Source organism: Lissotriton vulgaris, chromosome 10 (genome assembly GCF_964263255.1).
Source record: "Lissotriton vulgaris chromosome 10, aLisVul1.2, whole genome shotgun sequence".
In the NCBI taxonomy this organism is placed as follows: domain Eukaryota; kingdom Metazoa; phylum Chordata; class Amphibia; order Caudata; family Salamandridae; genus Lissotriton; species Lissotriton vulgaris.
Genome location: NC_141698.1, coordinates 31643404 through 31655666, shown reverse-complemented (window position 1 = coordinate 31655666; position 12263 = coordinate 31643404). Strand labels below are relative to the sequence as shown.

General features: G+C 42.0%; 1 protein-coding gene across 4 annotated transcripts in view; it reads right to left on the bottom strand.

The window, feature by feature from the left end:
- Positions 1 to 12263, bottom strand: part of SLC38A5 (solute carrier family 38 member 5) — a 418440-nt gene that overhangs the window by 15810 nt on the left and 390367 nt on the right. For all 4 annotated transcript variants that reach the window (XM_086940341.1, XM_086940342.1, XM_086940343.1 and 1 more), the window contains 3 exons: positions 6002 to 6081; positions 4695 to 4795; positions 208 to 332 (listed from right to left, as the gene is read on the bottom strand). In XM_086940341.1, the coding sequence (XP_086796467.1) occupies positions 208 to 332; positions 4695 to 4795; positions 6002 to 6081 (306 nt within the window). The remainder of the gene's footprint in view (positions 1 to 207; positions 333 to 4694; positions 4796 to 6001; positions 6082 to 12263) is intronic.

Below are 12263 nucleotides of genomic sequence, written 5' to 3'. Positions count from 1 at the left end.
GGAAGTAGAAGGTGTTAGATGCACAGTCGCCTCAAAAGAAATATGCAAAGTCATTGCTTGCCTAGGACACAAGTTTAAAAAAAGACAGTTTGATAAATGGAGATACCCAAAAGAGGGGGTAACTCTTACTGAAAATGTGGAAGCAGCTGAAACACTTCAGTTCCACAGGGGTATCAAGAAATCTTCAATTGTTTATGCAAAACTTACCGGGAACAAAACCACAGGAACCGTCAATGTCACCGCTACAAGTACGGCAAGTCGCACGCAGAGGATGAGCTTGTCCAAGGGGTCCACTTTACTGTAGGTGTGTAGCATCTCCGCCTCAACATTGCCTGGAGCAAAGGAAGGGTGAGGATTGTATAAGTGATGAGCGATCTGCCTTGAAGGGAATTTCAATTGTGGATGCACTTAATCTTCTCTGACATAAAAAAACTGAATAGTCTTCTGCCCTTAAAGATGTCTATTTAAGGGTTCTAGACTAAGATTTTAGAAAGAGACAGAAGTTGTACGAGCATTAGATGATCAACTTATTTTAGGAAAAGTCTCTAAATCTTATAGCCACCAGACCTCTGACACTTTTGGAGACCTCGCTTAAAGTCTGTTATCAGGCAGCTGCCTGTATTTTGGTTAGCATTCACCGGTAGCGCCATTTGTGTATTTATAGGAAGCTGTACATTCAAAGAGATATCAAACACTTACAGAGATGTCTATACAGTTATATATGTGAAAAAGTACCCCCTGCCATCCCATATAAGACTATCGCAAATCACAGAGGAGTTCCGTAGCCATTTAGAGGAACAAGGCTGACAACAGAATTGCATTATAAGGTCATGGAACTCTGAAGTGACTTGCTTTATCCTTAAAATGTATGGCAAGGGTAATTTTATTCCTTATTGCTCTTTTATGTAAAAGAGGAAGTGCTTTTGGCAGGGATGAAAAATAACTGAATACAGTGTGAAATGAAACACACCAAAGTGCAGCTAGAATGTGCTGCACAAAGATATTACAATCAGTTTAACATAAAACAAACGTAAAAAGTTCTGTGGTTAAGAATCTGTTGAAAACAAACATTTGCAATGCAATAGGTCTCGCAGTTACACGAGTTAAAGCTATTGGCATTGTAAATGACAATATCTTTCATTTATGTTTTTAAAACGAAAACAAATATATAAGGCATTGTTATTTGCAATGTCAATAGCTCAAACTCGCGTAAATGCGAGGCCTATTGCATTGCAAATGCTTGTTAAAGGTGGAAGAGATTTTTTTAAGTGCCACATGTGCTGATAAGTGAGAAATGGTACCAAAGAAATGCTAACGACTGGGCCTACAAAACCAGCATTTTAGCCATCAGATGAAGTTTTCTCCTGGTTCCTCCCTTCTGGCTGAGTGGCAGTGAACAAAATAAATACACATACCTCTCCAACTGCTTAAGAACGCTATAAAACATAAGGTTACTAGTATAAAAACAAACGTTATCCCTCGGAAGACAAAACAAGCAGCTGTAACTTTCGGTGCTGAGTAGGTGATGTAGTGACTGTGATGTGTGACCTCTGTTGTGTTCGACAGCTGTAGAGAGATCAGCCAGGATGCCAGTTAGGGTGGGTGAATATGTTATACCTTTTAGAATAAAGAAATATCATTTTATACATCTGCAAGAAATAATCCATATTTGTAAAGCGCGAACATATCACCCCTTATGGTTTCAAGGCGCTGGGGGCAGTCGGGGAAATTAAATGAGCTATTGCCCAGAGTCGCATGGTGCTGGGCTGAGCTGCCGCGGCACCGGGGATCGGACAGTGCTCCAGAGTCAGCCAGTCGCTCTGGCCGCTGCGCCACACCTCTCCCCCGAGAAAGGCCACTTCCTCCACGCGTGCTTCGAATTGGCTCTGCTCTCTTAAATCTGCAGGACAGGTTCGCCTGTCAGCGACCTTGCATCCAATAACACATCCCCTGGATGTCAGCTTCGGGTCACTGATAACAAAGCTGTCCTTCGGGGTCAGATGTCATTTAGACTCAATTAACTGTGCACGGCACGGACGCGGCCTGTTTCCTGGTGACAGTTACATTTTGGTTTTACTTCGCATTGGTTTTCACTCCCTTATTACATCTAAACTTCTCTTTGGCATTAAATGAAATTTATCTCTGTGCAGCGCTGGAGACCTTGGAGACAACAGAATTTGTTTTGTGCGCTACATATTAGACTCCATTCTCACAGGCCGGACACAGATGAAGGCTCATTAGTAGGGGGAGATGTTATTTTTATTTATTCTATTAAATAATAGCACCGATATGAATAATATTTACCATTTATAAATATAGCTGACTCTACACACCTATCCTGCAGTACATGGAGATAGCATGTTCACATTGCTACCTTTAACCTACATTTCCATGGTGATGCTCTTGTCCACATAAAGCACTTAGGACAGTTCTTTATGTCAGTGTGATGTCAGGAATACAAAGTTGTACTTTTGCACTCTGACTCATTAATGCTCAATTCTATGTAGCAGGCTATCTGCAGCACGCAGTTCTATATGTCATTCTATCTGACGTCAGGAACACAAAGCTTTCACTGACATCAGTAATGCACAGTTCTGTGGGGCAGACTGATATTGGTAGCGTACTGACAGTCAGACATTTGGAGTCTGTGACAGTCTGAAGTAGTCAGCTCTATAGTCCATATATGGCATTGTGACATCAGGGACGCACAGTTCTATGAATACACGGCACTATAAGTGACAGCATAGCATTAATAATTAAACACTGCATACGTGACGCCCAACATATGAAGTTTAAAGGGTTTGCAAGTAGTCTAATAGCACACTTCATGAATTAGCCATGACACTTACTGAGTGAGCGGCGCTGCGGCGGGTGCCCTGCCCTCTGCCCTCTGCTGCCTGCTTCTGGCCTGCGCGTCCTGCCTCTGGCTCCCATGCATGCGCAGATGCGGTGTGTACTAAATAGCCCGTGCACAAGGAGCCACCCAGTGACAGCCATTGGCGTGTCCTCCACTCCCTCCCGCCTCCTCCCTAACTTTTCATTTCCCGGCAAAGGCTTTCGAAAGTGAAACTTACGGCCCAGAGGCGGCCGCGCACGCAGCTCCACGTGCACAGACCCCGGCCCGCACCCTCAGCAATAAGAGACGCTGCTAACGCCGCCGTACACGCTCACAGCTAATGTCTCCAAAAGCGCGCGTTCACAGCTCATGTCTCCAATGTCTTTACAAGCTTGTGCACCTCTCCTGTCCCACTTCGCTAAGCAAGTCGGCGACAATAGATCTCGCTTAGCGAGCAGCTTCGCTGCATCGCTAGGCGAGACCTAAAAAAAGGCAGAGTGAGTCTATTCTTTTCTGTAATTACCATCAGAGTGCAAAAGCTAAACATGTTGCAATAAATATCTCCTTTCCTCTCCTCACAGTTTGTTTTTTAAAAAGATCAGAAAATCTAAAAGCCATTTTCCTTTTCATTATGCTGTTTAAACTGGAGCTTCAGTTATGCTCTGTAAACTGCCTTTCCCCTAGGCTGCTGGCTCTGGCAGCAGACACTGTGACGTCAGAACTCGAGTGTTATAACTTATTACAGTTGAACAGCTACATCATTTCATTATTACAGGTGACTAAAGACGTCAAAAGTCACTTATAATAAGGACATTGGAGACAGGATTTTATGCAGAGATTGCTGGGTTCCATGCATTATAGCAGGTCTCTTGCTTTTAAAGGTAACTTTAATATTATATGATGGCCCTCGCTTGATGCATATCATTGCAGAAAAACTCAAACTTGCAGATATGTATGTACATTTTTGTTCAGTTCCTCATCTGTAGATCTGCATATATGTTTAGAGGTGGCCTCCTCCTAGTACATATGTCTAAATCCTTATGGAAACATTTATCTTTCGGGGAAGTTTTTTGCTAATAGATGACTTTGTCAATGCGTTTACCTCATGAACATTTTTTTTCCAAAATTTATTGCGGCAGTTGCACAAATGCCGGAGCCTTAAAAAGTGATTGCTCATTTAGAGAGATGTCTGTATCTTTAAACAAGACCCATCGCTTGAAAAGCATATCTGTTTGAGAGGGATCACTTATAAAAATACAGAGAAGATCCCTCCCATGTGGAGATGTCTCGATGTGTGAACCCTCTCTTGTAGAGATGCTTGAATCTTTAAAGGGCGGTCCCTTGAACAGAGAGATACCTGAATCTTTATGACTGGTCCCTCGCATGTTGAGATGTCTCATTTTTATGGGCGATCCCTCGGAGACACCTGCATTTTTATATGTGATGCCTCGCACAGAGAGCCTGGATCTTTACAGACGATCCTTTTAATCTAAAGATGCCTGTTTCTTTATGTATGATTCCTAACAGGTAGAGAAGTCTGCATCTTTAGGGACCATCCATCACCTGGTGGTCCCTTGCATGTCGATATCTCAATATCCAATGGTCCCTGGCATGTACAAGAGTCGGTCTCTTTTCCCATGCTGTATGAATGTTCATAGGTCTTCTTGTGAGATGTTCCTTACTTTTTATATATATTTTTTACATATTCATTTTGACATGTTTATCATCTTTAAGGGAATTTGTCTTAAAAAAAGGGGACCTTCTCTTTCAGGGAAACCCTCACAGTGAGAAATGTCTGTGCGTATCAAGGAGGTCCTTGACAATGAATACAATTTTGAGGTGTTTCATTCCCGCTTACCGTAGAAAGTCAGGTATCCAAAGATGGCCGTCAGAAGATACATGACGAACATGGCCAAGATGGAGACATTGGCCACATTTTGCATCCTCGTCTTTGTCGCGCTAGAGGGGGGAAAAGAAGTAAAAAGACAGTGAGGTAACCTATTCCCTACAAGAGATGCCAATGTATCCACCTCAATGGACAGCTGCTACTAGGTTTGAGCACCTGCAGCCCCTTACATGTTTATTAATGGCGTCCTGCAGCTCTGGGAATGCAGGGACCTGAATGCATTTTTTCCCGGTCACAATAACAGGCAGACAGATCCTAAGCAGCAGCATCTTTGGAGTACAAGGGACCAAATCGCGACAGCAGGCATGCCTTGTACACATTATACTAAATATATTATTTGCACTTAAGAGACCAAGACATTAGTTTGAATGTTGCTATCCTTCCTATGTCAGAATTGCACAGAATTTCAAATACCCAGATTAGAAAGAAACTGAAATGTGACATCCAAGGGTGGGCTGCAGTCTTTCACATCTTCTTTAGAAACAGACCTGAAAGCTACCGGTTCTGTGGCACCATCTGAGGTATATATTTAAGCCCCTCACCCATCCAGGGCTTCCCTATTAGGTCAGGGTTACATGGCTTTCTAGCACTTGTGCATATGGAATGGATGTAGAGGTTAGCATGAGTTAACCAACAGTGATGGAATATGTCAGCAGAGATATCACTGTATTCTCTCCTGGGTTTTTGAACTAATCCTGGTGCAGAGGCCTCCAACTCTCACTGAAAACACAGGGTCAGACATTATCCAAAGCCCCCACTTGTTCTTTCACAGAACTAAGCTTCGAGTTCAAGCGTTTTGATCTGGATAAACTGCACAAGCCCACACTGGAACTTAACATAGCTGCAGCATCGCATGGCTGACTCGAAACACAGGATCCTCCCTCCAGATTCTCATACTACTTCTAGTGAGACAACCCAGCCCGAAAGAGACAGTATGTTTTTTCTTTTCCTCTGTCATAAAGTAGACAGCGTCACGTATTTATGTATATACTGCCGCTTCTTACTATTTCTATTTTTTCCGCTTCTTGTTCTCTATTTTATGTAATCACAGAATCCTGGGCTATGATATGCCCCTTCTATTCCTGAGTCTCTGTCACGGCGCAGTCGTTCCTGAAAAAGATCTGCAGCTCTTTTTCGAGAACGACTGCGCCGACATTGAGAAAAATAAAATGCAATTTCAGAGAGAGACAATAACAGACATGGAAGTGGACCCCACAGACTAGAAAGATCTCTTTAATGTAGACTAGAGCGATTCTCACCTGCGCAGCTCTGTGTAGATAGGAAGGACTTCAGGGTGACAGACGAAGGCAAAGGCCAGGATGGGAATGGTGTACGCCGTCTAGAAAATAAATGAAAGAGCGTAATGGGGCACAGCGAATGAACTGGCTTCTTAGCCTTTCTATAGAGAGCACTTCCCCCTCACCCTCTGAACACTGTAGCCCCTCTTCCCAGAGAAAAGACTAAACACTATGATGAAGAAAGCGTTTACTTCAATATCTCACAACATCGAAAAGGAAATACACCCATTTTACCACCTACAAACAGAATACACTCCTCTCCCAAGAGAAGAATTAACACCCCATCTCATTTCCAAAGGTGACTTCTAAATAAAGGCCAGGTATTGATTGCGAAGAAGTAATTCATTCAATTCTTACCCTCTCCATCCCTCATTCCACATGTGCACAGCGATACACTTGGCCACTGGACTATGTACTCTACAAGTTAATTCTTTACAATGCTCCCCAGACTCCTCTTTCTACCTAGGTCAGAGGATGCCTCTCTAAGATCCTCACATCCACTGGCCTTTTTAGTTGCAATATTTGCGATAACTCCTATAAACCCACATTATCGCAATTCGGACTTTGGCGGCTGACACCGCACTGCTGCAGTTTTCTTCTGATAAATTTCAGCAGGTCAAACCTGCTCAAATGTACTGGGAGAAAAATGCCCAATAATTACGGATACATGTAAATTTGGGTGCAGGAAGCACCAAAATCTTCATGTTATTCACCATTAACGGACAAACTCTGATTGGGAGTAATTTACCTGAGACGATAAATTGCTACAGAACAGGCTCGGTTTTAATGTTTCTGATAAATCTTGGCTCAAACTTTGGCTACTCGTAATGTGGGCAAAAAAGTAACAAAGCTCCCAGTTTCAGTTGTGAATCATTGACAAACTAGGTGTCTGAAATCTGTCAAGGGACCGCAAATACTTATATGCATCCCGAGATACAACAATCTGGAGTGACCCGCAACTTCCTTTGTCTCCTACTTCCACAGTGACTGTATATTTCTACTCTTCGACTGTACTTCCACTGCACTACCAAGCTGGGATGCAAGAACCTCTAAAGGCCGAAGCAGGGAACATAATGAAAGACATCTCTGCCACAGTTAGCATGGTTTGAGTTGTAACAATGTTTGGTGCTGTCTTATTAATGTATAAACAGAGGGCCATGTAGCTGTCTTGCACACTTCAATTACAAGCATGCTTCAAATTTAGAACCTGACAATCCTGTTTTGAGACCACCTTCGGCAACAAATTCCAAATTAATGAAGAAGCTAAAATGAGGCTTTCTGGGCAAAAAAATGCTAAAATTAATTTGCCAGTCATTGTGTGAGAAGACATAATTTGTCTAGGATTGCCAGAACGATAAATGCCAAGAAGTTATCCAGAATGTGGTTTACAGGGCAGTAAAACTGCATTTTCTACAAATTCCATATTAAAAAAATACCATACTTTTGCTATTTGCAATTTTTACAGCCCCGAGAGAGAATGGCCTGCTGTCCAGTATCTACACAGAAAAAAAGAGCTAGTCTCTCTCAAAAGAGCGAGTGTCTCGTATGTTCATTTAAGTGCCTGCATTTTCAGCAGGAAGATATATTTAAATACGCATTTTCATTGCAATATGTCTCGGCTTTGGGGGCTTATACGTTTTTAGCAATGAAGCATATTATCCTGGGTATAGCAATTCTGGTATTTTACGGACCTCTGCTGATCATTTTCTATCATTAAGATCAATGGGGTCACCCTGTATCCCTCGGAACCTGGGTTAATAGTTATAAAGCTACAAGTGGTTCTCTAGGGTTAGTAGCACGGGGTACTGGTTCAGAACCTGATTATTTCTTTCGCAATCAATAGTGAACTTTTTTAACCTTTTCGCTGTGGCGCGAATTCGGCTGCGGCGCGGGCGGGGCTTGGGGTTGGCGTGGCGCTCCTTTACTCATGACGGCTCCACGCCATCATGACTCACGGGCGGTGTGTGTTCATGACGGCGTGGAGCCGTCATGATCCCACCCACTCACTAATTCGCCCGCACAGGCGGGGAATTAGTGCTGCGTAGGCAGAACGTGAGCGAGCGGCAGTTGCATGACAGCTCCACGGCGTCATGAGCACACGCCGCCCGTGGCTCATGACGGCGTGTATGAGTATGGAAAGGGATAAATGTACTACACCTCAGTAGGTTTTTTTCAAAAATATATATTTATTAAATTATTTGTTCTGTTTTCTATGTTTCTCGCCAATTGTGTAAACCGAGTTATAGGAAAATACCAATGGGAGCTGTCTGACAAAGAAAAGACAATACCAAATACACAGACAATTCAGTGGGTGACTGTGGTGACATATAGTGCACTTGACAGCCAGTTGGTGAGAGGCACTCGAGAATACAGTATTTAAGGAGGTTTAGGAAGAAAGCACTGATGGACTTTGGCATCAATACATGACGATCTTGAGATCTAAATACTACTAATACTTTGAACCCACTACCCCCTGGAGGACGACGAGCACATCCAGAGGGGTACACAGCTAAAGTTTGTACAGCTGGTTGATTGATGATCCTTGAATAAGAACTTCTTCCGGGCTCAGAGGTATTGATAGATTTATTCTTGTGAATTCCCAACCACCAAGGGCTGTTGCACTTCCTTCTTTTGTCCTGAAGAAGACCCTACTTGATGTATCTACAACACATATATATACAGGGTCGAAAATGTCGACGTACAACCATCTCATGTCCTGGCTCACTATAGCAATTCATTTCAGAAATTGGACTAGCTAAAGTGAAAGACCTGAAAAGGACGGAGAATTTATGTTATGGTCTTGTTTATTGTTTGAATTTGAAAGGTCACCCATTTGCACTATATGTCACCACAGTCACCCATTGAATTGGCTGTCTATTTGTTATTGTGTTTTCTTTGTCAGACAGCGAGAAAAATAGAAAACTGAAAAAATAATGTAAAAAATATATATTTTTGATAAAAACTTACTGAGGTGTGGTACATTTATAAAAGTTCACTATTGATTGTGAAAGAAATAATCAGGTTCTGAACCAGAACCCGTGGTACTAACGCAACGGAACCACTTGTAGCTTTATAGTAATTTTTTATCAACACATTTAAATATAGACAGTTGCTAGAAAAAAAGTAGTCCATAAGAAGCAAAAGCGGAGGCAGACAAGTCCTAGGCGAAAGCTCCAAAACCCACACAAAGTGCATACAACAGATCTTCCAGACAGCGCAGGCGCTGTCAAGGCTCGACCTAAAAACAGGACAGATTTGTTCTGAGGATATACAAATTGACAAAACTAATTGTGCTTGCACAAAATGGAATGAATTTTCACAAACTGAAATACACATTTATGTGACTGTTGTGTAAAATCTGTTTGGGGATGTGGCCAAGGATGTAGTAGATATGTATGCAAAAGGTTGTTGGCGTGAAAGTTAGTATGTGAGTGTGGTTACTAATCAGGGGATGTACAAGTACAATTAAATGATATTGATAATAGTGGTCGTGGATAAGATTAATCTATGATGACATTTTTGGACAGCACATACAATCCCCCAAAAAGTTTTCTTTCTCTTTTATCCAAAAAAATGTGTATACATTTCACAAAAACTGTTTTTTAGATGTTACTCATTTTGATACAAATGGTGAAAAAAATATTTTGAATAAAATAAAGATATAAAAAAGATAAACATTGTAAGTTTCTCATGTCACACTTGTGGATAGCCCAACAGAGCTGTTGTCAGCCTATATAAAAGAAATATAGGTCCAGTCGGAGTCTCTCTGCATATGTGCGATAATTGTTTCCCTCTTTCTCCCAGACCTGAAAGCAATTTATAGAGGGCACCCTACTTTGATGCTGTGTAGTAGATATGAATGCTTCTCTCATTCACAGGGGGCTGTGCACATCCACTTCCTCCATTAATCATGTAGGGTACAGGGATTTCGGGCAGTGGACAAACACCCCCTAGCGCCACTCTAGACCCTTATTCACCTTCGCTCCAGCAAGACATAAGAGGCAAGTATGTAGTATTCCATGTCCATGCCTAAATTAGGAGGGAGTAGAACAAAATCAGTCATAATTCCTTTTGTGGGCCCTTTAAGGGACAGGCACTCTCGAGCAATGTTGCTGGAGGAAGGCGGGGCTTGTTGACATGTGCAGGCCCTAGCCTTCTACCTGTGGGGCTACTGTGAGCCAATGAAGAGTAAATCAACAGGCGCACGCTTAAAGAGAAACATGCGGGGGTCAGAGCCACTGTATTTGGGTTTTTTTTGGGAAACATCTTCCCTTTGGGGGTTTGTCTAAAAAAATATTTTTTTAAAGAATGCTGAGCTGGTTAAAAAACATGGTACCCTGCTCAGAGTTCATCTTAGCCTAAAAAGCACCAGGGGCTGCACTTTTAGCAAAGAGACCCCTCCAAGGTAAGCAGGGATCTCTCAATATGGCCGGCACTTCTTCGCCAGTGTCTAAATGACCCAATTAGTTTCTTAATCTGGTCATTAGGCACTGGGAAAGGACTCTTCATCACACTCTGACTCTCATTACCCTCTTCCATCCAATAACCCTCTTCATCTCTCAAATTCCAGACAAGATTCACAATCCCGTCCATTACCACTTCCACTCCAACCCTTCTTTCTTCTACACTTGCTCTCTTTAGCACTAATTTCTATAGTTGTTTTACGGAGATCACGTCAGTCCCTCTTCCGTGGTCGCACAGTTATTTTTTTAAGTGATATCAGACCCTGCTAAAAGTGTTCCTTTGAAGGGGTTGTGTTCGGTTTTGGCAGGTACTCGATAGATTGAAATAAGTAAACCTCTCAATGGCCAGCGATCATCACAGAAAGGTCATTGAGTAGAGCTTTGTTTGCCCAGGCAAGTTTCCTGACCCAATTAGGTCAAACCAATGTAACCCCGTGTTTACGGTGCTTTGGTGCATTTCCAGGAGTGGCCAGCGGACATTGTACCAGAGGGTCGAAAAGTCATTCTTTTCCTAACTAAAGTGGTGTGAAGCCTCAGAACCCTCTCTCACCAATCCAAACCATTCTAAAAGAGTAGAACCAAGAACATGTACACATGTTACTCTTAGTCCAGAAATAAGGCTTGACGAGAGATGTTGAATCACCAAGTCAAATACTTTGCTACTTTGGCAAGGAATATACTGCTTTATTGCTGCCTGGAACCATCATTATACTGTTCTGGTGACGGAAATAGCTCTTGGGCGTTACCTTGACATTTACTTCAATGTCCTGGCACAGTCCCAGAAAGGTTTCTGTGCTACTGTGCACAGCTGTCATGCTCAACACCATACTGTGGTATTGGAAACTTCTCTCGACATTTGTCCTGCATAGGAAACATTCAGCTCTGGTGATGCAAGCACCTCTGTGCCTTTGTCCTACATACTCCTAACTAACATCTTGTGACAGTCCTAAAGGTTCTCTCTACCCTTGACCTCTACCACTGAGGCAACATCTTGCACCAATACTTGTGCCATCTCAATGGAAGCTTCTCTCTACATCTGTCCTCCATTGCCACGGGCAACATTCATTTAATGCCATTTATAAAATAGTTTATTTAATTTTTCACCAATTTTACAATTGATAAAACAATAAATACTAAAAGAAATGTAAGAAAAATACCTAAATTAGGTTTCTAGTTTTGAAATAACACTACAGTCAAATGTGGCAGTGTCTAAGTATATAAATTTGCAATAACAAGCGTAGGTATTTCATCTATTCATTCATCAGGGCTATACTTATTATATCACTCAAAATTGGTGATAGACATTTCAACTGCAATGACAGTAAGAATTTAAAATGTATTAACTTGTAATCTGTAGTTTTGCTATCAGATCCACATATTCTGAAAAAAACAAGATGCCCGCTACAAGTTTAAGCGTGTACCTACACAATCTAGAATGAGACATTGAATAAAACCGAACGTGAACATACATCAAAGTTTGAAATAAACTTCTTTGTAAGTTGTAAAGCGAAAGTTGTGGTTGTCTCCAGGTAGCCAGCATGGGAATGTTTCAGCCCCAGATGGTGGCTATACTGCTGAGCTAAAGACTGCTGGAAGACTTTCTTCTCTAACCAATTTCCCAAGCTATTCACAAGGACAAGCGGTATTACATCATCTAGTAGGAGATACAATGATAGCTCCGCCACCCACTTTCAAGTTTAAAAAGGGCAAGTGAGGGAGCAAACATATTTTAATGCAGTGGCAAACTAGAACTCTGTATG